The following is a 27,597-nucleotide window of genomic DNA, read 5'->3' as shown; positions in this document are numbered from 1 at the left end:
GGTTTGGAAGTGCGTCATGCCTTCAGGGAGCCAAGCTCTTTTCAGCCTTTCACTCTGCTGAGCTCAGGGTGCTGGGAGGTCCTTTCTGATGCTCTCGAGATGGTGAAGCCTGCTCCAAACCCCTTGCCCTTCCCCAAACGAGCTGCCAGAACAGAAGCTCTTCTCTGCCATCTCGAGTTGATTATCAGTGGGAAGGTCTCCTCTGTACTGGCCATGACTGGGTTAGACACCCATCTGTAAACCAATTCTTGGCAAACAGAATTCATGACTGTTTTCAAACAGCTGTCATGATTCCTCTCCTGGGGCTGTACACATTGCCACCTAGAGCTGAACAAAATCGGTACTGTAAAAACCATCTGGAAAACAAAGGGACAGGAAAGGATCGCCCACAGTGTTTCCATGCGAGACAGGTGGGGCTCCCCTTGGACCATGGCTCAGAGGTGCCATCTTCAGTTATTAAAGCCCAAAGCCAGGGGAGCAGGGGTTGGGCTGTGATTCTCGAGACGGAGGTGACCATGCAGCAGCCACGGTCTGTCCCAGGATGCAGCCACTTCGCCGTCCATCCACCCGTCCCCCCGACTGCCACTCAACCCACACAATGAGAGCAGAGCCACCCCCACTGCTTCGTCTCCCCAGAGGTGTTCTTCCAGAAGAGGAGGCCCCCTCTTCGCTTCCCTGTTTTCCCTAAGACCTGAGAAAATGAGATCAACCACTTTGGGCTCAAGGACTTTAAATTCCTAAGGAAAGCGGATTTACTGACCAAAAATCTGACATTTTGTTTCTTTTTTTAAAAAATGTAAACAAAGTGAAAATTTAAAAACTTTATTTTTTGAATAGATAATACATGTACATGGTACAAAATTCAAAAGGTACAAAACGTAAACCGTGAAAAGTAACCCCCACCCCTCATCCCAGAGGCAGCCGAAGCTGTCAGGTTCCTGTGGATCCCCCTAGAGATTCTCTACCTATGCGCACACACACAGAAGTATATACACAGACACATTTTCCCCACCCTCTTCATTTTCAGAAATAAACACTAGTAAGCCAAGTCTTTATCTCCACTTAACCATGCATCTTAGGGATCATTGCATGGTAGTAGATAGAGGATAGCTTAATATACCATTGTATGGATTTGCCACAATATATTTAACCACTGCCCTATGTTGGTGGCAGTTTCCATCTTCTTGCTATTACAAATAATGCTGAAATGCAAATCCTTGTATATAGGAAAATGCTCAGATGTAGCATTGCTGACCTGAAAGGTTTGTGCATTTGCACTTTTGACAGACACTGTCTGACTGTCCTCCATGTTGTTGTACCATGCATACTTCCGCCAACAGAGTATCCCAGGGTGCTTCCCGCTGCTTGGTTTCATGTGGCTCATTCAACCAGCCAGGTTACCTTTATGCATGGTGTACTTTGAGCCAAGACATACTCCTGACCTAATCTCTGAAAATAATACGTTCCCTTTTCCCCCCAGTCTCCCCATTTGCATGGGGGCGGGGAACCATCTGCAAAAAGTAATGCCTTTGAAAGGTCTGAAACCTTGGACACCCTTCTCATCTCAGCCATCAAGGTTACAGGGTAACAAACACTCTGAGACCCTCTAAAGTGGCTGAATAAAATCACCCCCTCATTCTCAAGCTAAGCACAAATCAGATCAAAGGTTTAATCTGAACTCTGCTAATACAAGGATACATAGCTGCAGTTTGGAGAAGCTATTTTATCCAGCCGGTTTCCTAATCATCCACTTTAGTCAGATGCCAGGGAGACTGCAGAGAACAATACAGGTGACGTCCCTGCTTTTCCGCTTACACCCCAGAGTGGAGGGCAGCTAACAGATGTTGCACAGGACTAAGGGAGTGTGCTGTCAAAGTGTCGTGTGCTGTCAAAGTGTCGTGTGCTGTCAAGATGGAGAGCAGCGGAGAGGGCAGTGTGTGGTCAGGGATGCAGGCTGACACTGAGGTATCTGTGCGAGCGTCAGGTGTCTGGGAAAGCACTTGTCCACAATCTTGGACGGAGAGTGGTCCAGGCAGAGGCAAAGCTGTGAACCTGGCACGTCTGAGGAACTGACGAAAGGCTGACATGGAGAGTCCATCATATTCCCCATGTCATCAAAGAGGCCGCAGACCAGCTGCTAAATCCCCACTAACGTTTCTACACATTTACTGTGAGAACAGGGAGACCATAACATTATTTTTTTACATAGCATTTTTAGCCTATCACTGTGTGCTATGAGACAAAACTGTCATGGCTGGGACGAAGGACCAAGAGAAGGCCTGGGGACTCTGAGGACACATCACACAAGGCCCTTCTCTTGGTCAGCGCCAGCTGCTTGGACAGACAGTGGGCCCTCGCCCTACGGGGGCTCTTCACTGTCCGGCTGTGCAGCGAGTCGTGCTTAAGGCCACCAACGGCCACGAATGACTCAGAGCACTTCCTTCTTCAGTTTCGTTCAAGTCAATTAACTGCATCTCGGGCTCAGCCATGGTAACTTGTTGCTAAAACGCCACTTCCCTAATCACCTGCAGAGAGGGCAACATGAGGCCGTGCTGAGGTGACAGGGATCAGGTGGCATAGGTTTGCAGGCCATGGGCCCAAAGTGCCCTCAGGCAGGACTGCTCTGGTCAATGGGACAGCCTGAGGTCCCTCCTGTCTCCTGCACCCGGTTTCAGGAGGCCCAGGAGCTGCAGGGATTGTCAGGGAGTGAATCCTCAGCCTAGGAAAGGTCTCCTGTCTATCAGCCCCTCTGCCTTCCGGTTTTGCTGGCAGGACACCCAGCTCTCCACAGAACACGGGCAATGAACCCAGTTAAAACCACACCCTGCAGACTCTGATCTTGGGCTGTGCCCACTCAGGCCCCTGACGAGTAACCTAGGCACCTCCTTTGGAGCAGTTAGCTGAGGGTGACCCAGGAGCCTGAATCCAGACCAAGGACGGCAACAAACGCAACCCGAGTATCTTCTCAGGTGCCTGGAGGTCGTCAGTCTGTCCTGCTCACAGTGGCTCTGACTCCCTAAGGTGCACACGGGATGGGGCCCCAGGCCAGGGGCTTCCTGAGAATTCCAGGCATCGGCCGCCAGCAAGCTCACTGCCCTGACCGAACAAGGAGGACAGACTGCTCCTGGGGAGACCTCCTTCTCCTGGTAGCACGTTTTACAACTGGGATGTATTTTTCATCTCCAGAAAAGCCTGTGGCCTCAGCAGAGCAGCCAGCCATCCTCTGGGCATACAGAACGGGTCCTGGGAGGCCCCTGACCTCTGAGGCCTGACTATAAAGCACATTTAATGTCCTCTTTACTCACAAAGGCACTATCCGCACTGTGGGTTATCCGTAGCAAACAGAATTCTCAAGACTGGCTTCTGCAGTTTAATTCAAGATGTGTTCAAGGAAAAGAAACTGATTTATTATCTTTTTCAGGCCTTATCCCTTAGTCCTAAGGGACTGAAAAATGGAAACATCTGATACCTCCCTATACCAAAACCGAATGAAACTCTGTGGAAACACAGCCCAAAGTCAACACCCCCACTTCCGGAAGATGCATCAGTTCCTCTGGATTAGCCATGCCCAACCTTCTTCAGTCATCCAGAAAGGAGGGCCACCGTGATCCCCAGGGTAACCCATTTCTCCTCCCACCACCTGGGGACAACACACGAATAGTCTACCTGCTCACATGTTGTTAGGCCTGTGAGCTTCTCGGCAAGATCACCAAGGTACTTTCCTGAGCCTGAGACAGTTTACAGTTCTACTGCCCCCACCTTCCCTTGCCCCTGGAGCTCTACCTGCACTCTGGCGACCACTGGCTTCAGCCTCACTGAGTCCTTTCAAAATCCACAGGTTACTGGCACCCACCCAGGCGGAGAAGCACATGACCAGGAACAGTGCCATCAGCACGCGGGGGCACTGGGAGCAACCTCCTCACTGGGCGGGCCTTGCTGGACCGGCACAGAAGCCAAGGGCCGTTGATCCAGCATGAGATTCTTTAAGTCTGTACACACCAGCCCTGCTTAAACACACATTAGGGAACTAAAACGAGCACAATGTCCCTGCAGCTGCACACAGCATGCTCACTGCACATTTAAGCTTTTATGTTTCATATCCCAAACCTGCTGACTGGTACCTCCAAGGCTTGTGTGGAATGATGTGCAAGCCTTGCTCGTGCTGGGTTCATTGATCTTGAATGATTCCTGAGGGCCGGGGCAGGAGGGGCTCAGTTTGGATGGACTCCTTCCAGAGGAGAACATAAAGCCCTCTGTCTTTCCTTCAAGGTTCTGCAAAGGGTGTCTCTGCCCACCTTTCCAGACTGGTCTCTAAAGCCTCCTGCAGAGACTGGCCACCCACACCTCTCCCAACAAGCATGCCTTGTACTCTCCCTGCACTCGAGTTTTAATCACATCCGTACTTTATCCAAAATGGCTTTCCCACTAATCTCTATTCAACTGTGATTCCTCCTTTGGATCCAGCCCAACCCAGCCATCTCCATGAAAACCCCTGGATCTCCACACACCTGGCTGCTCTTCCTGTTCGGACACCCTCGGCACCTGCTCAAGGCCGGTCCCTCCAGGATTTACACACTGGCCTGAATGGAGGTGACTGTGGGTGAGCCCGCCTCTGGGTCCAGCCCTGACCTGTGCACAGCAGGGAGCATGTGATGTGAGGGGGATGCACAAGACCACCCAGAGTGGCTGAGACTCACAGGAGAGCAGGGCGCGGTGAAGTGTCACTCTGTGTCAAGCTGAGGTCTTTTTTTTTTTTTTAATTTTTGGTGAGATGAACTCGGGTGAGTGCGATGAAGCCAAGGGCAGACACAGTTTTCATTCTAGTTGCTACACCATTAAGGTTGCTGACCAGCCCCCAAGGGACCAGGAACAAAAGCCATCATGGCAAGTGAGAGGCCCAACTGACCAATATTCACATGGGCTGGTCGTTCAGCTAAAAGCCTTGTTTACTAAGAAAAAAAAAAGTCCCTGTGGTCAAGCTCTGGGGCCATGTGCTGGAAGCCTGGGTGCAGGGTCTGTGTCCCCCTACTCAGTGCTTCCTCCTCAGCAGCTGCTCAATTAACATTACTGAACAAGTGAATTTCTCTTTATTCAGAGTCCATTCAAACACAGGTACCTTCATATGTGCAATGTTACTGGAGAAATAAACGTAGAATCAACACAGAGAACAAACACTGCCCACATTTCTTCATTGGAGGACGGGTGTTATCCAAGCCACAATGTCTGCACCGTCCGATCCCATGGACAACCACCACCATGGAGATGAAATGTGAGCAAACAGGAGGAAGGAAATATCCCATGTTGAGATCATCACACCTACATCTCTGCTGTAGTGTCCAGAACCATTTCACCATCTCAGAGCTGATACATGGCGTTTAGAGGAAGACATCAATGACGTGCGATGATGTCTGGGAATGTTCAAGAGGCCTTGGCTTTCACCTTGGACAGCAACATCTCGTTCTTGCGGCCTTCCTGCAGGGGAAACAGAAAGAGAGAGCAGAGAGGTGGGGACCGTGTTAGCGCCCACCTCTGCATCCTTCCCTGTACCCGGGGAGGCCTGTGGATCAGTGGACAGGCCTCCTTTTCCACTGCCACCAGTATAGGGGAGGTTCCTGGACACATGCTTCAAGGAAGGCCCCAACAGTCACAAAGACTGACTGTCACACTGAGGACAGGAGAGGATTAGGCATTGTCATCCCCAAAGACTTTAGTCCCCAAGGGGCAGAAGCAGAAAGCAGACACTTCTCTGCTGATCTTGGATGCCTCCAGTGAGGAAGGGGAGAGTCCCGGACACCATGGCCCAACGAGTCCTAAGAGACAGCAGATGAAGCATGTAGAAAAGCTCTTACCCCACAAGAGCGAAGGTTAAGAATACCCTCAGCTTTAACAGAGACACCCACAGCAGACAGAGGGAGAGAAACATATCGAGGGACATCTCTCCCATAAAGTGAGCTGCAGGAAACCCATCACTGAGGGTGCTGTAGGATGTGGACGAGCTCACTGGCCTCATCCCCTGTGTGCAAAGTCTGGCATCCAGGGTACAAGGCCATCGCTGTGTTGTTTTGAATCCCCTTCTTCCAGAGCATCTCACTGTGCGTCCTCCTCCCTGTTTGCAGTGGCCTTGCTAGCTCAGGATACTTCCGTCTGCTAGCACATCATGTCCACTTCCTCCCTGGACTTCAAGGAGCCCTGTTTACAGTGAGAGGTGAGCGTGGAAGGGGAAGGACCTCGAGGGGTCGAACCCGAGCCTTCAGTCACCATGCTGCCACTTAGTGTGGAAGAAAAACTTGGTCACCCTTGGCCCTTTCTGCATCCAAGACCCCCAGAGTCCTCAAAGATGTTTCCACCTCCCTGGGCCTGGCCAGATGCTCCCACTTCTCTGGAGGCCCTTTGCTCTTGGCTGCGGTGACCCTGGTTCACCTTCAGGGTTTCTGCATACCTTCCATTCAGAGCTGGGGAGGGCTGGGTGGGCGTGAAGCTGAGTTGTTCTGCCAGAAGCAAGATACTCTGACATTTTTTAAGCACATGTTTTTGGAGGGGGAGATAACTTCTAGGGGAGAGAAAGAATGTGAAGGTGAGTAACATTTGTTGTGTTAGAGAAGTTGAGAAGAAAGTTTTCTTATTTAAATGTAAATGGGGAGCAGTAAAGACGAACAAAACAGGCAGAGAGGCACACTATTACACTGGTAGACTGCTTTCTCTAGTTCTGTGTGTTTTCGAAATTTTCCATAAGAAAAAGATAACACAATATAACAACGAATAAATAAGTTTTAATTGCTATTCACATTACCTTATGAAGGAGGAAAAAACAAAAAATAACCCCAAAACAAAAAACCTTGGAAGCATCGAAACTGCTGCTATGGAAAAATCCCCAGCAGGGGTCATTCTTCTCATCACACCACACTGAGATGAGCTTCAAGTTTTCAGTAAAGACATTTCAGGCCGTCATGCCTGGTGTGTGAGCGCTACTTGATTCATGCAATCTCCTGGAAGCCTTGTAGGAGATGACAGAACGATATTGTCTGTCTGTTCAAAGCAAATACAGAGAGAGTCCTTTAGGTCTTTCTCTGCACGTCTGCTTCTTGCCTGCTGAAGAAAGTATGGGGCCTGTTATGTGCCAGACACTGTGAGCTCCACTCACTCGAGATTATGTGCCCAAACTCAGCATCATAAAAATGTATGGCTGGCTTCGTCAGAGCCAGGCAAGAATCTAAATCTTAGTTTGGGCAACTTGTGAGAAACTGTGCTTTGAGAAACACAATTAGTTGGTGTAATACTGCCATTAAGGTGTTTTCAGAGTATATGTTTTTTCCCTGGCAGACTTGTTATTAACAAACCCTCCCAGGGAAAGTGAGTCGATGGAATTTTAGAGATAACTCAATGTCTCTACTCAAAAGGGTCTTGATCTCAGAGGAGGTTGGAGTCAGGATGTGGGCATGACCTAGTGACTGCATGGAGCCCACGGGGTCACAGGAGCTCAATTAATGTGGAGTCAACTGTACCCCATAAAGGGATGCTGGGGTGGTCAAAGGGAAGCTGTGGAGGCTCAGTAGTAAGGAATTCGCCTGCCGACGCAGGATATGCTGGAGACTTGGCTTTGATCCCTGGTCGGGAAAATCCCCCGGAGAAGGAAATGGCAACCCACTACAGTATTCTTGCCTGGAGAATCCCACGGACAAGAGCCTGGCAGGCAACAGTCACAGGGCTGCAGAGAGTCAGACACGACTGAGAACACACGCGTGCCGCGTGGTGGTCAAAGACCATGTTCTGGATGACACTGCTCTGCACGAATACTTACTGCCCAGCATGGTGCTGGGACCAGGAGGCAGGAAGAATTCAGAACTGGGGAGAAGAAAACCAAGCAGGTCAGGGAAAAGCAAGCAGAGGAGGCAGAGCAGAGGGTTCTGGGAGAAGATTCCATCCTGGGATGAAAATCTGATTCTTCAAACTGCTTTTCTCCCTCAAATGAGATCTTACACGAAACTGCAATATGTAAAATGGCAGAATTACTCTAACTGGAAGGATGCAGTGGGAGCTAGGGAGCAGCAAGGAAGCCTCAACACCTGCGGTGGCCCCAAGTTACCTCAGAGGAGCTTGAAAAAAATTTCTAAGATTTTATAATGCTAACTCATGGTTTTAAATTTTTACCAAGCAAAATGATTAAAAAAAAAAAAAGGGGGGGAGGCCACACTGTCACCATCATTTTATAAGAGAGAGGCAATCGTAGTATCAAAAAATAAGACAATTTTTTTTTTTAAAGGTGAGTCCTTTAAGTGAAATCCATGTAGCCATCTGCAGCAAATAGTCCATTTCCCTTCCCCTTCTTCCATCTTGCTTCAGACTGAAGGACACTGAGGCCAGCACCTGGTCTGGTCTGGGGTCTTCATGGGTTCTGAGGCTCCCGTCTCTGACTGACAGTAACTGTGCCAAGGAGGCAGGAACATGGAAATCCTGTCCTTAACAAATCTGAGGGAACTGCTTCCTTCAGAGATGGCCCCCAGCCTTTGCTCCGAGAGCGTGCAGTGTGATAACGAGCTTTTCCATCTCACTTTTACTTGCTTTGATTTTGACAGCTTATACTTATCCTCCCAACTCATCTGCTCTTTGTTTCTGCTGTCAAAATGGCAGTGCTAGTGTGTCCAAGCAACGTTTAAGTGTAATTCTTCTCCTCCGGGCCTTTTCTCTTTGTGTGTTATTTGGGAAAAAGAGCTCAGGTGGGGAGCGGTGGGTCCCTGTTTACTTCCTGTAGCTCTCTCGCTGGCCCTTTGGCTCCAACCCCTACTGACCAGAGAGGCTCAGCAGCTCACCTGGTCACTTTGCCCAAGACTGAGTTCTCACTGGGGAGAGGTCTTCCCTGACCACACCACTACATCAGTCCCCTCAAGGCAAAGGCTGGAATTACTTCTGATTTGTTATTACTCATTTATTGAAAGGATGAGACATTCTGAAATGCCTACAGCTGTGGCTCTCAAAAGTTACGTTACAATAATGGGAAGAAGCAGCAGAGAAGGAAAACAGGAGGGAAGGGAGGAAGGAAGAGAGATGAGCCACAGAAAACATGTAAGAACAAAAACATTGGTATAAAAAGACTGTTTTTTATTCCATTGACCACATGCCAGGATACAACTACCTTTAGCTTCCCTGTATCTTCAGCAATCTCTAAATTCACTAAAACTATACAGATTTATATTAGAAAGGGGGCAAGAAGTCCTGAAAATAAAGCTGATGAAATCTTGGCAAGTGGCGGAATAAAGTCTCTTTCTGGAAAATCTCTTAAGAAAAGGGCACTTTCCTTTCTGGAATGATGGACAGTAATCCTGCCCAAATGCAAGAGAAAAGACAGGGGTCAACAACATTTGGCAGAGGGTGGGTGTGACAGGTGCCAGACACATGCACGGCTGGTCCCTACCCATGTGCATAGCAGGCCAGTGGCAGGATGTGAACCCAAGCCTGTCACACTCACAGTTCACCCCCCTCACACAGGGCTTCTCAAGGTTCCTCGCAGCTTAAGACTGGGAGGAAGCGAAATGCTCGACCTGAATCTATAACAAATACTGTTTCCAGGTGGCCCTGTGATGCCATCTTACTTGTGAGTTTAATGTGGCTACAGAGTGTCAAGAAAATGAAGTGAGGTTTCCTGGAACTGAAGTTCAGTTAGAGCTTCACGATGGGCCACAAAACAACACAGTCGTGACCCGCTCAGACGCACACTTTACTGTCCGGTCAACTGCCCACTTGCTGTTTCCATTTCAGACCAGTGGAAAACCAAAGAGACGCTCTGGTTTGCAGAGGTTCATCTGGGGGCGGTGGTGTTGAACAAGAATCTTGCCCAGCCTCAAGGGCCCCATCCCCCTCTTACCTCCTTGAACTCTTTCACGGTCTTAAAGTACAGCCTCTGTTTTTCTAACAATTCCAAGTACTGGTCGTTCAGCTGGTCTCTTCTCATCTTGTTTTCTTGCTTCTTCTTCTCCATCTGTTGAAACATTTGAGGAAACAGTGATGAAAAGCCAGGTTCTGACCAAGGGTGGCTGACAATGTCCAGAAGGAAACTATTACTAACTTTTCATGGATTTCCTTCCAGTAGTTTCCTTCTATGCGTCATTTCTGAGGTTGTTTTCATTTATCTGCATGATACGGCATAGGAACTATAATCTGCTCAGCAATTCTCCTGTCATTGGGCGTTAACTGCTTCATCTAACTCTTTCTTTGTGTATGTGCGTCTGTGTGTGTATGTGTGAGTACAATTTCACAAGAAACAGGTAGGCAGTTTCCTCTTTACTCAGGAACCTTTCCACAGGCCACAAACACCTATTCTATTACTTGCACTCCCTGCTGGTCTGTTCTGTGTACACCCTGCACCTGCTGGTTCTGGGGGAACCTGTGCTCTGGGGCACAGACACTCCCCCGCCACCTCTATCTAAGCAGAACCCATCATGGTACCCAGATATAGGGGGCTGTGTTTTTGTTTCTTTTAAACAAACACAACAAAAGACATCCATTCAAATAAGTGCTGTTCTGCAGAGCAGACAAGACTTAATCCATTCCAGTGCCAACCAACATTCAAAGTCTACCTGGAACCCTCAATGAGAACTACTTTTGGACTCAATGAATTCACTTGTTCAACAAAGAATTCTTTGGTGCCAACTACGCGTCAGGTGCTGTGCCAGCCACCAGCAACACAGACATGAGAGGAGACAGCCCTCCCCATTCAGGGACCTGAGCAACCTCCTGGTGCCGAGCCACCTCGTGGGGGTACAGACACAGTAGCAGCCTCCTCTGCTGGCCAGTACCAAGATGCCTTCACCATGAAGCTTAGGGCAGAATGGAAGGAATGAAGGAGTCAGGCCCATTTCCTTCCTGGGGAATGCTTCAGATAGTAACAGAAAGGGAAGCCAAAGCGGGGGAAAAAAACCCAATAACTTCCTCTTGTTCTTTGCTATGAGCAAGACTATCTCCTCGAGGATGAGCATAGTCAGTGGAAAGTCCCTGCACTGAGGGTTTTTACAGGCCTGTGGTTGGCCAGGTTCTCTGCTCCCCACCTCCCTCTAACCCCCGATCATCAAGAAGGGACTCCACTCCCTCCTGCAAGACAGTCTGCCTGCCCTGGGGAAGTGGCCCCACACATGGACAACTGCTGTCTCACTTTGCCCTCATTTTTGTGGCTGAATAGTCTTGTGACCAGTGACACTTTTTTTTTTTCTCTTTTGACATGATTTTGTTGACATCCTTAATAAGCAGATGAATATTCTGCTAGAGGGAAAGGGACATGGCAATCCCTCTCTGGTGAAATGGGATTACAGACAGCTTGAAGGAGTAGATTTTTAGGACAGGTCCTAAGGCTATTCTTTCATGTGTTTACATTCTGGCCACACTCTCTGGACTACTCCACCCCAGGATTGTGAAAGGAGATGCCCTTTGTCCCCAGGAGGTTTCGCTGCCATGCCCAAGGACCAGGTGTGTGACACTATTTCTAAAGTAGGACCAAAAGCAAGAGACATTGGAAGTGTTAGTTAGGATTTGTCTGCTGCGGTAGTGGGAGCCTATGTCTGCATGTCTGGCTTCCAGACCATCAGCGAGTCTTCTTTTCTCCTGACAAAGTGTGCACGCGAGGAGCCACAGAGTGCAGAAATGCTCACGCTGCCCCCAGCCTGGACGATTCTCTGCAAAGCTATCTCTGGAGCCCCCACATCCCTTTCAGTTCCTCTTTTCTCTTTTGAGGCTCAGTATCCTCTCACTTTGGCAGAATTCAGCAATTACTTGCATTTTTATAGGGGACTCCTGGAAACTAAAATGCTCTTGAGGTGTAAGGAATGGATCTCTGATGGTAGAATGTCAGGAACCAGACAGCCAGTGAGGACTTGATTCTGGGCAAGAGAGAAGGCCTGCTGGTGAAAGCCAGCTTCCCATCTGTGAAACGGGGGGAACACACTCACGTAAGAGGGCTTCTGGGAGGATGAGCACAGTGCTTGCCCCTCGGTGGGTATTACATCCACAGAGCTGTTGGTAACCGTCTGAAAGACTGATGCAGGCAGCCCATGGAGCTGGCCTGCCCACTGTAGGGTCAGAGACCTTAGTGGGACCCCTTGCAGAGACACGAAGATGTGTCTTCAGAACTGACAGCACATCCCCAGGACAACTGGAAGAGACCTGCTTTCTCCAGGGCCTTCTCCCATCACCAGTGTAAAACTCTGGCCACATTACAGAAAAAAAGCAGTCTGACCTTCATTCGACTTTGCTTAATTCCTTCTACGATTTGTTCCATCTGACGTAAAAACTGGTCCCGGGAAGCAGAGGAGGCCATGGCTCTGAAAGAAAGACCAGCAGAGGTATGACCAGCAAACAGGATTCAAGAAAAGGGGAGGAATTGAGGAGTCAGTCCAGATAATGCCCCAGGAGGTAGATAGGCCGTTGCAAGGCAGGAAGGATCCATGGAGGCCCTGTGATCCCAGGCAGCCAGAGATTTTAATTTGTGAGCAAGGCATGAAAGTTAGCTTGGTCTTACAAATAAATATTAATCTGTTTTTCCCCCAACCCTCTCTATAGTTTTCTTACTAATAGACACTTTCATAAATAAAATGTGACTGAAATTAACAATTTTTAAAAAATTTTGAATGGTGACAGGTACTGCTTAAGGAATGAATTTCAGTTCAGTTCAGTCGCTCAGTCGTGTCGAACTCTTTGCAACCCCATGAACTGCAGCACACCAGGCCTCCCTGTCCATCACCAACTCCCGGAGTTCACTCAGACTCACATCTATCGAGTCGGTGATGCATCGAGCCATCTCATCCTCTGTCGTCCCCTTCTCCTCCTGCCCTCAATCCCTCCCAGCATCAGAGTCTTTTCCCGAGTCAACTCTTCACATGAGGTGGCCAAAGTACTAGAGTTTCAGCTTTAACTTCAGTCCTTCCAAAGAACACCCAGGGCTGATCTCCTTTAGAATGCACTGGTTGGATCTCCTTGCAGTCCAAGGGACTCTCAAGAGTCTTCTCCAACACCACAGTTCAAAAGCATCAATTCTTTGGTGCTCAGCTTTCTTCACAGTCCAACTCTCACATCCATACATGACCACAGGAAAAACCATAGCCTTGACTAGATGGACCTTAGTTGGCAAAGTAATGTCTCTGCTTTTGAATATGCTATCTAGGTTAGTCATAACTTTTCTTCCAAGGAGAAAGCGTCTTTTAATTTCACGGCTGCAATCACCATCTGCAGTGATTCTGGAGCCCAAAAAAATAGTCTGACACTGTGTCCACTGTTTTCTCATCTATTTCCCATGAAGTGATGGGACTAGACGCCATGATCTTTGTTTTCTGAATGTTTAGCTTTAAGCCAACTTTTTCACTCTCCTCTCTCACTTTCATCAAGAGGCTTTTTAGTTACTCTTCACTTTCTGCCATAAGGGTGGTGTCATTTGCATATCTGAGGTTATTGATATTTCTCCTGGCAATCTTGATTTCAGCTTGTACTTCTTCCAGACTAGTGTTTCTCATGATGTACTCTGCATGTAAGTTAAATAAGCAGGGTGACAATAAACAGCCTTGATGTACTCCTTTTCCTATTTGGAACCAGTCTGTTGTTCCATGTCCAGTTCTAACTCTTGCTTCCTGACCTGCATACAGGTTTCTCAAGAGGCAGGTCAGGTGGTCTGGTATTCCCATCTCTTTCAGAATTTTCCACAGTTTATTCGGATCCACACAGTCAAAGGCTTTGGCATAGTCAATAAAGCAGAAATAGATGTTTTCTGGAACTCTCTTGCTTTTTCCATGATCCAGCAGATGTTGGCAATTTAATCTCTGGTTCCTCTGCCTTTTCTAAAATCAGCTTGAACATCTGAAAGTTCATGGTTCATGTATTGTTGAAGCCTGACTTGGAGAGTTTTGAGCATTACTTCACTAGCGTGTGAGATGAGTGCAATTGTGTGGTAGTTTGAGCATTCTTTGGCATTGCCTTTCTTTGGGAATGGAATGAAAACTGACCTTTTCCAGTCCTGTGGCCACTGCTGAGTCTTCCAAATTTGCTGGCATATTGAGTGCAGCACTTTCACAGCATCATCTTTCAGGATTTGAAATAGCTCAACTGGAATTCCATCACCTCCACTAGCTTTGTTCATAGTGATGCTTTCTGAGGCCCACTTGACTTCACATCCAGGATGTCTGGCTCTAGGTGAGTGATCACACCATCATAATTATCTTGGTCATGAAGATCTTTTTTGTACAGTTCTTCTGTGTATTCTTGCCACCTCTTCTTAATATCTTCTGCTTCTGTTAAGTCCATATCATTTCTGTCCTTTATCGAGCCCATCTTTGCATGAAATGTTCCCTTGGTATCTCTAATTTTCTTGAAGAGTTCGCTAGTCTTTCCCATTCTGTTGTTTTCCTCTATTTCTTTGCATTGATCGCTGAGGAAGGTTTCTTATCTCTTCTTGCCATTCTTTGGATCTCTACATTCAGATGCTTATATCTTTCCTCTTCTCCTTTGCTTTTTGCTTCTCTTCTTTTCACAGCTATTTGTAAGGCCTCCGCAGATAGCCATTTTGCTTTTTTTGCATTTCTTTTCCATGGGGATGGTCTTGATCCCTGTCTCCTGTACAATGTCACAAACCTCCGTCCATAATTCATCAGGCACTCCATCTATCAGATCTAGTCTCTTAAATCTATTTCTCACTTCCACTGTATAATCATACGGGATTTGATTTAGGTCATACCTGAATGGTCTAGTGGTTTTCCCTACTTTCTTCAATTTAAGTCTGAATTTCACTTAATTTTTTAAAATCTGCAGCTTTAGAGGCACTGATCAAGGCACTGGCTGTCCAGTGGTTAAGACTTCACCTTTGAATGCAGTGAGTTGAATTTGATCCCTGGTGGGAGAGCTAAGATCCCTCATGCCAAAAAACTGTAACATAAATAACAGAAGCAATACTGTAACAAATTCAATAAAGACTTAAAAAATAAAAGGCACTGTTCAAGACTGGAAGACATTTTCTGAGATTTTCCTAAAACCAGGCTGGTAAAGCTGTTCCTGTTTCCAGGAAGAGCAGCTAAACAAGTATGACCTTAAAAAACATGCCTGTTCACCTCCAGTCCTGCAGAGGGACTGATACGAGAAGGATCAGAGCACACGATACAAGGATGAGACGAAATCTTTCAAAGGATGGGCCAAGAAATAGCAGAACTTCCACAAAAACACTCCAACCTCAGCTTCTCTCAATGATCAGGGATACAGATGAAGGCATCATTTTTAGAAATGTCACAAGGTTGTAAGTCACTAGCTGAATCTGAATATTAAATGGAGCTGTTTGTTTTCAATTAGAAGTGAAACTTGAAGTTCAGAGCTTGTAATCCAGCTAAGATCTTAGCTGCTGGTCACAGCAGAGTCCGTGCTGGTAAGAGAGGAATTCTTCTGGACAGAGTACCAGCCTGGGGTTGCCTGGATGGCAGACAAGGGAATGGTTATCTTTGAGGGCTGGTATGATTTGAGTAGAGGTGGGCTTTGCTGTTCAGTTTTTAGAGAAAATATTTATATTTGAACACGGTAATTTAGAGTATGCACATGACTTAAAATCTATCACCAAATTTGAAAACTATTTAAAAAATATATAGATTATTTTATTACCTAGATTTTATTTTTTAATTTACTTTTTTCCCCAACCAAGGATTGAATCCAGGCCCTCCATGGTGAAAGAGTAGAGTCCTAATGACTGGACGGCCAGGGAATTCCCTCATTATCTAAATTTTAAAGCATCTATATGTGTGCAAAAACAAATGTTATTAATCTAATCTTAGTAGGACAAAAGTAATCTACAAAGAAATTATAGTAGTTAGGCATAGTAAATTATTTGAGAGCTAACTTTTCCCCTAAGCTACTCCTTGGTGTTTTTAAAATTTGCTGTAATATCATGTTTTTGTAAGAACTCAAGGTCTGCATAAACCAAGACACATATGCACACAGCAATAGGGGTGGAAGTATAAGAATCCCAGCCTGGGCACTGAGCTTTGCTGCAAAACAGAGGTGAGCCGACGCCGTGTAGGGCACACGGATGGTGACTGGAAGAGAACACTTACTGTGAGAAGTTCTCATGAATGGAGTTCAGCAGGCTGATCTGGGGAGGAAGGAAGAACAGGAACAATAAGCAAAGGCCGAAAGATGCCTGTGCCACCCCAGCCACTGAAAGCCTGGCGCCTGTCTCTGGATACTGCTGAAAGGAACACACCTTGTTCATGCAGGTAAAAAGTAACACAAAGACAAGAGCAACGTGTTCTCAGCCTCATAGTTTCCCCAGAGCCTCCAGCTGTAACAAGCATGACCTTGGTAGCATAGGAGGAGGGCTCCGTGATGGGACCTAAACCCCAGCTGAGACACATCTAAGCCAATATTAGGGCTCCTTGGGGAAGCTGCACCACTGTCCTTTCGATCTCACCAAACACGGAACTTCATTTTCAGGGCCATCAGTCCAGCGGAGAGTCAGTGGGGGAGGGAAGGTGAGAACACTGTGCCCACCCTACTCCTTCCCACAGAGTTTCTGCCAATGGGTCTGCTGCCAGGCAGCTCTGAGAGCCTCCACGGGTACGTGCCCCATTCAAGGTCCCTCCCCCATGGAAATGCCATGGCCCGTACACAAGACCCTTTATCTGCCCTGATGACAGTCCAGGTCAGGGCTCTGAGTCTGGAGTCTAGAAACCTAGGTTGTCTTCCCAGCTCTGTCACTGACCCTCGCCTGTGAGCCCAAAACTAAGCATTTACTATACTTGGACTCAGGTTCACACTCTGAAACATGGAGATGATATTCTTGTCCTTGACTCCACAGGCATGTTGAAAGCTAAAATATCACAAGTATAAATAGACTTGGAATAAAATGTACAATTTACCCAAATGAAAAGTTCTAACTGCATTAATATTGCTTGGAATTAAAAAGATGCCACCACCCTGCATACTCCTAAAGGAATGCAATAACCTTAAACACTGCTGATGAAGGGAAGTCAATGGGGTTTAAGGCTTTCTCACAAGGAGCTGGCCTGTCCCTGAGTTAGGGGACAAGTCTTCTCCTTACCAGGTGGGAAGACCCCCAAGTCAGGGTATGCAGCAGAGCAATCCCCCAGGTCTGATGAAAATCTCCCAAATGGACTCATCTGTTCAAACACCGATCAAATGTTTGTTATGTGTCTATCACTGTGTAAGGCCCTGGATACAGAGGAAACAGAACCCAACCCCTCCTCAAGGAGTGCCTCTCGGAGGAGAGAGATTGATCCGGTTTGACTGGCAAAAATAGGTAGTCAACAGGGAACTCAAACTGGGGCTATGAAACAACCTAGAGGGGTGGGATGGGGTGGGAGGTGGGAGGGAGGGTCAAGAAGGAGGGGACACATGTCCACCTACGGCTGACTCATGTTGATATATGGCAGAAACCAACACAATATTGTAAAGTAATTATCCTTCAATTAAAAAAAAACCCCCCCAAATAAAAAATAGGTAGTCAAGATAACTATAGCCACAGAGGCTTCCATTTGGGTCCAGGTAAAAGATACATCTGTAATAGTATTCTTATTAAAGTGGTAATTAGTGCAGGCTGCAAGATGATAACCAAATAAACAAAGATTCTGTCTCCCTGAAGGTGAGGGGTAGGAAGGAGCGCATACGTATCACTGTGTGCTAGGAACTTCAGGGACACTGTCGCATTCATTCTCTATCACTGTAGGGTATGTGCTGAGGGTCAGGAGAAGAAGGTCAGACTAAAACCCAAACCCAGTGACTCCGGAGCGCCTGCCCCCGCCACCACACTGCTGCATGCTGCAGCTGTGAAGGCGCCGCTGCTCATTTCTAAATACAGCTGCACACCTGCCCCGAGCCACTGCTTTCCACGGAGGGAGCTGTGAATCACCAGCAGATCTGACCTGAGGGAGAGTCGGAGCAATATGGAGCGGCTGCTCACGGTCAGCCCTGCCACTCCTGCTTTCAATTTCACAATTGAAAGCAGTTCTTTCAGTTCATGCCTCTGTCTGACGCTGATGACTAAACAGCCATTTCCCCAGGTCAACTCTGACGGCCCACCTTCCCCATTTCCTTCAGTTGGTTCTTTCCTTCATTTAAAGCTCAAACTCAAGTTTCACCAAGTCCAGGCCCTTCTCCGTATCTACCTCTTGTGCTTCCAGGATGTTTCTTTTTAGAATGGTGCCTCTCGCAGGGCACCATGCAACTGCTGCCCACTCTGCACGGTGACAGCCCCGAGGAATTGTGCACTTTCTGACCTTGTACCCAGCACTGGGCACATGACACACACGCATCTATGTTATCTTCTTTCTATAAAGGCTCTTACCTCTTTCTCCAAATAAACCTTCTTGTCATCCAGGGTATTATATAAAGTGAAGAACTGCTTGGTTTCTTTGTGCACTGCCGAAACTGTAAATGCAGAGAAATCAGCGAGCATGTGTCAATGATCCCAAGTGCCCTCTCCCGGCTGAGGCGCTGCAGGACTGGGACCTGCCGGGTTGGCGCTTACTCTCATTTGCGAGGAAGCCCCATGGTGCACAGAGGCCGTGTGTGGGGGGCTGCTGCGGGCTGGCAGCAGGTGGCAGCCGTGACAGCCCTGCCAGGACAGGAGCTAGAGGAGGCTCCCTGCCAGTGTGCAGGATGGGGCATTTCTCTGAAGTCCTCCAAGTGAGGGTCCCAGGAGAAAGGGGGCAGGGATGAAGCAGCCCCACGCCAGCTCTTCCTGTCTGTGCGGCTCCCTCCCTTTCCAGGCTCCTCATGAGCAGGAGCCATAGTTGGCTCACTTTTGTAAACCCTGTGCTTAAGGGGAAAGATTTAACTTAGGGAAAAAGCTATTTTCTGCTGAGAAACTGCCACTGTTGACACCTACACTGATCATCTGAATTAAATGTGAGGACTAAAACATCTGGGTGGGGGTAAAACATAAAAGGAAGCACGTATGCTCTGAGGAAGACAGTGCTCCAGCTAGAACTAGGAAGGATGGCTGAGAGGTCAACATCTCAAGGGAAAACTGGGTGTACTTTAGAGAAGACTGGGAGTTTCCCAAGTGGGAACTGTAGGGCCCTGGCCTCCTGGACCTGCAGACCAGCTCACAGGGGTGAGGGACACAGGGACTGCAGGGGCCCAGCTGGCCCAGACGAGGCAGGTCTCTGCTCAGGATTCTGAAGACTCCATCCAGTTATGGAGAGCTATGATATATTAAGGCTTTTAAAGCAAGAGTGTAAAATGATGAAATTTATGTGAGAATGAGCTCTCAGGCAGGAGTGAGGAGAAGGCGGCTATAGCAGGAGTCCAGAAGAAACAGACATGATACTATTCAGAAACAGAATTGGCAGAGCAGCATCAGTCAGAGAAGACAGAGGGTCTAGCCGGGCTCGACAGCAATCACAGTGAGTGAGGGGAAGATGGGAGGGAGGCAAAGTCTTGTACCTGCCGAGTCTGAGGTACCCAGGAGATATGCAGGAGTGGAGCCTAAGGAAGGGGTGATGGTCCAGGACCTGTTTACTGAGGGTAAGTGAGGAGGTCCTTGAAGGGTTTTGTCTAACAGAATGGAGAAAGGGTCCCAGGTGCAGGTAACAGGAGGAGTCAAGGCCTAGGATGTCAAAGTTCATGGTGTGCTGAACAGCAGTGTGTGGACTGGGGAGGAAGAGGACGACTGAGAGCCGGAAAGAGGCCTCCTGGCAGGCCACCTAGACTAGGGAGGATCCTGGATAGAATGAGAGTGCTTTCCTTCAGTCTAGGGAGCTTGTGCGGGTCTGTCTCAGGAGAGAAGTGATGCAACTGGATGGGTGGCTGAGAGGGATTCAGAGAAGCAGCTGCAGACCAGTGAATGGTTACTGGGCTATGATACAAGGAAGAAGAGGTACGGCAGAAGCACTGCGAAGAAAACAGCAATGGCAGCTTTGAGGGTCACTCTGAGCCTGATGAGACGTGATCCCTGATTTAGGTTGAGGGACACCCAGTCTTGAATGACACAACGCGGTTAAAGGCAAGGATCACATGAGAAGAAGGTTCACAGAGAAGGAGGACAGTGAGTGAGGACTGATCTAGAGATGCTGGCATCACAAGGTTACATGTGAAGTTGGAAAGTGGAGTCTTTCCAACTCCGGCTATAGCAGGAGTGATGGCTGATGCAGATGAGGGTGGGCTGAAAGCATTACTCCAAGAGCTCAATCAGCTTAAGCCATCTATCCATGGAGAGGGAGTCAGGCCTCTACAGTGTTATGCCTGGGATTCTGGGCTACGTGGAATGAGTGGCCCTGATGATGAGCTAAAGCCCTTTCCAGGGCTGGCTTCCATGGACAGAAACACCACGCTACAGTGGGTCAGAGGCCCTTGTCCCCTGCCCCTCCCAGGGCCAGCCTCAGGACAGTATGTGGTCGATGCACCTACTCTGGCGGTAGAGTTCAATAAATCTCTTCTGATACTGTATTAGCTCGGCTCGGCTGGGCACTTCATCAATCTTGCGATGTAAAATTGCTATTTCTCGATTTCTTCGAGCCTAAATGCAAAAGAGATGGGGAGACAACACTATTTGATGAAAGGCCTTATTTGTTCCCACAAAATATTGCCTCCACTCACCCTGTGCCTGCAAACCAGCCCTGGAATGCAGGCACACAACACCAGCTGGCTCCGATTCTGATTCCCACCTGGCAACACAGAGAGAAGGCATGGCTGTGAACTGGTGCCACCTGTGTACGCGTGTGCTAAGCTGCTTCAGTCATGTCTGACTCTTTGCAACCCTGTGGACTGTATCCCCCCAGACTCCTCCTTCCTCGGGATTCTCCAGGCAAGACTACTGGAGTGGGTTGCCATGCCCTCCTCTAGGACATCTTCCCAATCCAGGAATTGAACCCACATCTCTTAGTTTCCTGCACTGGCAGACGGGTTTTTTACCACTAGCGTCACCCGAGAAACCCCTAAACTGGAGCCACAGGAGGCAACAAATTACAGGTCCAGAAGGAAGATTCTGAATGGGATGGTACCCCCGGCCAGCCCACCAGGCCCCAAGGACTCTGGAGCAGCTGATTCCCCAGAGCCAGGTGGGGACCAGAAGCGCTTCCCGGATGACGAGAGACTGATGCCACCTTGCTGCTCCACACAACTTCCAAATCCCTGAGCCTGTCTGAAAAGCTCCTAAAGCATCTTTCTGGCATTTGCCCCCTCCCATGAAATGAACTGGGCTCTATTAGTCAAACTGCTCCTGATTGCATCTGGGAGGCAGCGTAGTGAGCATGCAGGGGAGACCTTGGGCTCTGAGGCGGGGAGTTTTCTGCGGGCAGCACTGGAGAAGGCTGTCCAGCTCCCCGACACAGTCACAGTCTCAGTGTTGCCCTCTCCTGTGCCTCCTTGTCCCTCCCTCTCCCAGCTACTTTATTACAGTGGCAGATGGGGACCTCTAATTTATTTGGGTGCAAAACCCTTTCCAGTGCAAAACCCACTATCAACTCTGGTGACCAAACCAAAATCAGGTCTGTGGCTTGAGCTAGAGAAGAGGGACAGATCTATTTCTCCTTTTGGCCAAGGCTATATTCCCCATGGGTGCTTGGGCTCTGACGCCTATGTTCCGCCCCCCCCCAGGAATCTATAGATATAATCAATCATTCATTCTTTTCACTGCATCTTTAACCTCTCCTTTTCTACTGGTTTCTTTTTACTGGCATTTAAATATGCTGAAGTCCCTCATCCCTTTAAGGCCCTTCCTTACCCTGATCAGGGCCTTCTCTGTGGCCCAGTCCTTAAGAATCTGCCTTCCAATACAAGGAATGTGGCTTTGATTCCTGGTTGGGGAACTAAGACCCATAAGCCGTGGGGCAACCAAGCCCTTGAACTGCAACTAGAGCCCATGCACCACCATGAAGACCCAGGACAGCCAGAAAAGAAAGAAAGAAAAAAGTAAACCACAAAACCAAGTACTCAAGTGCCTCTGACGTCCTGAATCCCCTCCCCACAAGCCACCCTTCAATCCACTGCCGCTGGCTGCTCCCAACACCCACTGGAAATACTCTCGCCAAGGTCACACAGACCTTCTCTGTGCACCTGTGGCAATTCTCAGCCTCCAGCTCCCTTGACTTCTGGCAACACTGAACCTTCTTTCCACTGAGCCCTCTGCTCAGCTGCCAGGAGACCTCAGACTCCTGTTTTCCGTGGGCCTCGAGCTGCCCACTTGGTCTCAAGCCTCACTAGTGGAGTCCTTCTTCCCCTCTTCACAGCCCAGCCCAGACTATTCCTACTTGGTGGAGTACCCTAATCTTTAAAAGCCCCACAGAGATCTCATGACCATTTCTCTTCACTGTCCCATTCCCTTCAGCCCTATCCTTTTTAATTTAGGCTTTTCCTCAATGAATAACACAAGAATCCACGTTAGTGCCAAGTCGGAAATTCTCCACCACCCTGACTCTACTTTTTTCTCTAACCCATCCCAAGTTCCATCGATACAGCTGCTCAGCATCTCGGCTACCAGTTCACATCCATACACCCTCACTGAGCCAGCCCTAGCTCGGGCTTCAGCACTGACCCCTGTAGCCCCTTGGCCACTCCCACCAGAACCTGGCCTTCCTTTCCCAGAGAGCAGAGAGAAGTTCCGGGCCAAAGTGCAACACAAGTCAACTCTTGGCTTTTAAGTGTCCCTGAGCCAGAATCTGGCAATGGAAGAGATTTTACAATGCAATTTTGACTCTGCATGAATTTAAAGCCAACTCTGAAGCCTATGTCCCCATATCTGATGGCGTTCTCACCACCCTGCCTCCCCCTGCACGCCCCTGCCACCCCAGATCATCAACTAACAGCTCATACGGGCACATACTATTTGAAGAAAAGTACTTGACATGAACATTAGACCTTGAATCCTGCCTCCGGCACTTTCTAGCTGCTTGTATTTAACAGATTTGAGTCAATTTCTTCATACAGAAAATAAGGCTGATAGCTACTCTCCAGTAAAGGTGATAACCAAGTCAAACGAGATGCTGGTGAAATACCAGACCAATGTGAGGTGTTATAACCAATACCTCAATCCAGAGTTACACTCCAGACAGAACAGCAAACAGCCTTATAACCGAGTCTCCCTGGCTCTTAGACACTGAGATGCTCTTGTTCTGCTACAGGACATGCAGACCTAGTCAGATGGGTTTATCAGCTTGCTTTTACTCACCTGTAGTAGACGGATCTTGTAAAGTTTCTCTTTCTCCATGTTATACCGTCTGTCTAGGTCTTCCTGAAATTGGAAAAAAACTCCACAATTACCTGCAAATTTTTATTTTTTTGATGAAGTCTTTTGAAGTTGAACAGTTTTTATATATCTCCTTCACTGTGAGGCTCCAAATTTCTTTTTTGAAATGGCTGAGTTCAGGGTTGAGTCCTCATCCTGTGAGACCCTCGACACTCTTTCACATCACTTTGTAACAACTCTTTCTTCTTCTGGGACCCAGGCTGAACCCAGGGTTCTTAAGTGAAGGATCCCCCAAATCCATGTGCCCTTCCTTCCCTTAACAAAAAAACCATGAGGAGGAGATAACTAATATTTAAAGAGCCTGCAGTTCTGTGTTGCTGTGTTAGATGATGCTAGCTTGCTTACGTTTCTGTTTAGAGCTGCAGTGTCCAATGTGATTGCCATCAGGCACATGTGGCTATTTAAATTCATATTATCTAAAATTGAAAAATATTCAGTTTCTCAATTGTCCTAGCCAACCTTCAGATGCTCAGTAACCATACACAGCTAGCGGCCACCATATTGGATACAGCACAGATCGAGAACACATCCACCACTGTAGAAAGGCCTTTTGGACAGTGTTAAAAGACAGAAACCAGCCCCTCACTGAACCCAATGAGGTAAGAGACGTGGCTGGATGGCTCACTGTGCTAGAGGAAGCTACAAAGGCGTCAGAGGTGCCCCTCTCCCCGTGTTTTTGCACACACACACCCCTGCCAGCTCCTCCATGGGGCTCAGCCGCAGGCAAACCCCAACAGCCTTCACTGTGGGAGTTCTGAAGTTCCCTCTCTGGGAGCCTCTGAGGGCACGAAGGGAAGAGGAACCTAGAGGAGGTGAATGGTAGAGGCTTTCCTGTTGCTCCTTTCCTCCTCCTCTCCCTTTTCTGTTCCTTTCTCCTGGAAGCACTCCTTTAACTCAGAACAGGGGTTGGCAAACACCCCAATGGCTAAATCCAACGGCCCTTGAGCCAAACTTGCCTGTGCCTAGTTTTTTTTTTAACTTGTAAATTTTTTCACTGAAGGACAACTGCTCCACAGAATTTTGTTGTTTTCTGTCAAACCTCAACGCAAATCAACCACAGGTATACACATATCCCCTCCCACCTGAACCTCCCTCTGTGCCTAGTTTTATAAATAAAGTTTTATTGGAACATAGCTATGTCTTTTCACTTATATATTGACTCTGAGGACCAGAGTGGAGCTGGCTCACAAGGTTGACAATATTCACTACCTGGCCCTTAACACCCCCTGACCTCGAAACGCAAGCCCATAGACAGAGCTCTCTCCCTGCACACTGCCCACCCCTCGAAGCCTGTGGGCTGTGACCAGCAGGTGTGGCCCTTTACAGGGCTTTCCCCTTCCCAGCTCAGAGGCCAGGCTGGAGATGGAATGCCTGGGCCAGGTGCAGGGCCTCAGGGCTGTCCACAGGGAAGCTGTGCTCCACCCCAGGGGCGGGTGTGCAAGATGGACCCAGGTCCTGAGAGCCCACAGACGAGGAGGTGGCCACAGAGATGATGGAAGGAGGTGTGAGAAGCTTTTGAAGACACAAAGCTGGTCACCATGCCCACAGAGGACAGTACTGGTCCTGAGAATGGGCAGGTACTTACATTGTGCATCATCGCAGAGGTTAAGGCACCATGTGACTCTCCCCCAGAGAGGGTCTGCAATGAGGAAAAGTAAAAAAAAAGAAAAAAGAAAACATCATCTCTGAGGAAAGAAGCTGAGGGTCCAGAAGTAGGAAGGGGTGGGCTGGCAGTTTGCCGATCATGTCTGAACCCGAAACAGCCCGTACATGAGTGCTAGATTTTAAACTGTTCTGAAATGTCCATCAGTCACATATTAACAAGCTAAACTCTGTTTCTAAATGTGAGTCAATCCCTCTAGCGAGGTGTGATGGCTAAGAAGAGAAATGCCACCCTTAAAGTCTGAGTTCTATACAAACCCAGAGCTGGCTGAGCTGAACTCAGAGTTTCAGTCTTGGAAACGACTGGAAAGTTGGGGTGGTCCCAATTCACCACCCACTGCCCAGCCATACTCTGCCGTCGCTGTACCAGTCCTCATGGCTGTGGCTGAAGTGACAGAACCCATCACGAACGGGAGGTAGCACCTCCATGGCCTGTCTCCCTGATAGCGGGGCAGTGTCCATACAGGCCCAGGCCCAACCCTGGCAGAAGGCCCTGGCTGCTCCAGTCCCCTCCCTTCCCTGAGCCCCAAGTTCCCCATTTCCCCAAGCAAGAGGGTGCAGTTGACGAGGTCTGAGGCCATACCCTGACCTAAGCACAGAGAGCCTCAGCAAAGAAGCTTTGAATGGAATATGAGAAGGGAAAACAAACCAGTGATCCCTAAGGTCTCATTTGCTGAGAGAAACAGACTTTATTTTCCATCCTTGTCCACACCAGTTCCTTGGAAGATCAAGGCCTCTGTTCAGAGAGCCAGTGGGACCTGTTCTGAGCCAGGTATGCTCCCAGGTGACCAGAGCCCCGACCTTACATCTCCAGCGAGCTGCTCTCTGCAGCATCCATGTCCTGGGGCAGGAGAGCAGGGTGAAATCAGCAAACTGGCACACAATTGAGAGGTAAATGGGACAAATGGGACCAGAGCTCAAGGAGTTCCTAGAAACATCCATTCCTAATGGAGGGGCAGCCGGGCTTGTAAACCGGTTAACACTTGCCCCAGGGTTGCTGCCATCAACACTCAGAGCTGCTTTAACTCACAAAAAGAAGACAAAGTTCAGGGACACATATCGACGAAAACCATTTGAGAAATGAGTGTTCAGAGGACAAGGTTGAGGAAAAGTCTGGTCCCTTTCAGCACCAGACTCTGCTGGGGAGTCCTCTAGAAACCCTTTCATGGTGGACGTCACAAAGTCCCCAGTAGTCTGGAGCACCCCTCCACAGCCCGTACCTTTTCATCTCTGCCTGGCGCCCTCTCAGCCTTCAGGCTTTCGATCTCCTGCTGCAGCCGTGCCATCTCCTCCTTTAAAAGTAATATGAACATTTACAAGATCTGGACAGGCTAGTAACTGGATGTAATGATTTACCTTGATCTAGAGTCTTATTTTCACATTCGTGAGTTTATGTGGGGACAAGAAGTCCATAAAGAACTAGCCTCCCAGGCCCCTGATTTTCAGCCTGGGAACGTCTTTTTAGGAGGGTAGAGGCAGCCGTATCTCAGTCAGAAGGGGTCTTTCTTCCCCAAGGGCAGGTGAGGCTTGCAGTAATCACTGGGACATGGGATGAATGAGTGGCTTAGAGTCAGTCCCAAGCCGCCTCCTCTTTTTCAGCTCTTCCCCACCTTTCCTGGGACCTTCCAGCCTGGAGCCCTGCCTTACCCAGCCCTCCTCCACTTGTCACCCTCATCTGCTTAAGTCAGGTACAGCTTCTAGAGGGCTCCTACGCCATAGTGGCCTCTCTTCCCTTAGACTCACAGAACTCAGCCCTCTTTTCCTATCTCCCACATAGCCACCTGTGCACATATCACCCCCGCTATTGGACCATGTGACAGAGACATGTTAGGATTTTAGGGCGGCCCTAGTTTCGTATGATACTACTCCTCTTGTAGAACTTTTCTTTTAAATACATTTGTAAATTAGAAAACACTGTTTGTTAGACTGTGCTCTCAGTTTGGGGTCTGATACACAGAGTTACTCATCCAAGTTATTTCTGGTGTCCTCTGATCGCAACATAAGCACTTTACTCCTCTTGCACACTACCACGTACCTGCCTGGTGAACCTCCTCTTCCTATCACACCTGGATAGGACCCTCAGCAGCACAAGGGGAGGGAAAGCAGGAGACTGTATGAGAATCTTTGTTAACATCTGATGACACCAAGCAACACTTACTCGACAATGTGCTTTAAACTCCTGTTCCTGACTTTTCAGATTTTCATTCATGGCTACAAGGGCTCTCAAGTTCTGCAGGATGCTGAAAAGACCAAAAAACAACTGACTTTCAACAAACCACTATGATTTTATGAATCACAGCTAAAACCAAGACCCCAGAAAAAAAGGAACTTTTTTCTTAATTTCTTTTGTCTCTCCCAAGAGTGTCTAGTAGGCTGCCCACCAATGATAATGACCACCATTTAACAGACATTATTTTTCATCTATAAGCTGAGTCCATCAGGTCACATTCAAACAAATGTTACAGAATACAGAATTAAAATATCAACTGCAGAAACATCAATGTGTTTTGAGATTACTGTATATTTTTAATGACACCAACTACTTAAGACTCAGAGCACAGATAGAATTGTAACTTTAATTCCCATTTAAAATTTTAAATGTAAATGTAAATGCTTTAATTTAATTTAAATTGTCTAAAGACAATTAATTAAAAAAAACACGAACAACCCAAAACCCAGTGTCTTAGTAAAATAAAGATAACATTTTCATTCTTGAAGGACAG

General features: G+C 48.0%; 1 protein-coding gene across 2 annotated transcripts in view; it reads right to left on the bottom strand.

Moving 5' to 3' along the window:
- The window catches only part of CCDC93 (coiled-coil domain containing 93), a 107,914-nt gene continuing 85,077 nt past the window's right edge, over positions 4,761-27,597 (bottom strand). For both annotated transcript variants that reach the window (XM_018061956.1, XM_018061965.1), the window contains 10 exons: positions 27,033-27,114; positions 26,095-26,166; positions 24,798-24,851; positions 23,135-23,197; positions 20,377-20,485; positions 18,311-18,393; positions 16,062-16,099; positions 12,221-12,305; positions 9,860-9,973; positions 4,761-5,472 (listed from right to left, as the gene is read on the bottom strand). In XM_018061956.1, the coding sequence (XP_017917445.1) occupies positions 5,419-5,472; positions 9,860-9,973; positions 12,221-12,305; positions 16,062-16,099; positions 18,311-18,393; positions 20,377-20,485; positions 23,135-23,197; positions 24,798-24,851; positions 26,095-26,166; positions 27,033-27,114 (754 nt within the window). In that variant the 3' untranslated portion in view covers positions 4,761-5,418. The remainder of the gene's footprint in view (positions 5,473-9,859; positions 9,974-12,220; positions 12,306-16,061; positions 16,100-18,310; positions 18,394-20,376; positions 20,486-23,134; positions 23,198-24,797; positions 24,852-26,094; positions 26,167-27,032; positions 27,115-27,597) is intronic.

The sequence above is a fragment of the Capra hircus genome, chromosome 2 (genome assembly GCF_001704415.2).
Source record: "Capra hircus breed San Clemente chromosome 2, ASM170441v1, whole genome shotgun sequence".
In the NCBI taxonomy this organism is placed as follows: Eukaryota; Metazoa; Chordata; class Mammalia; order Artiodactyla; family Bovidae; genus Capra; species Capra hircus.
Note: the sequence above shows the minus strand (reverse complement) of the source record. Positions and strands in the feature narration are given on the sequence as shown.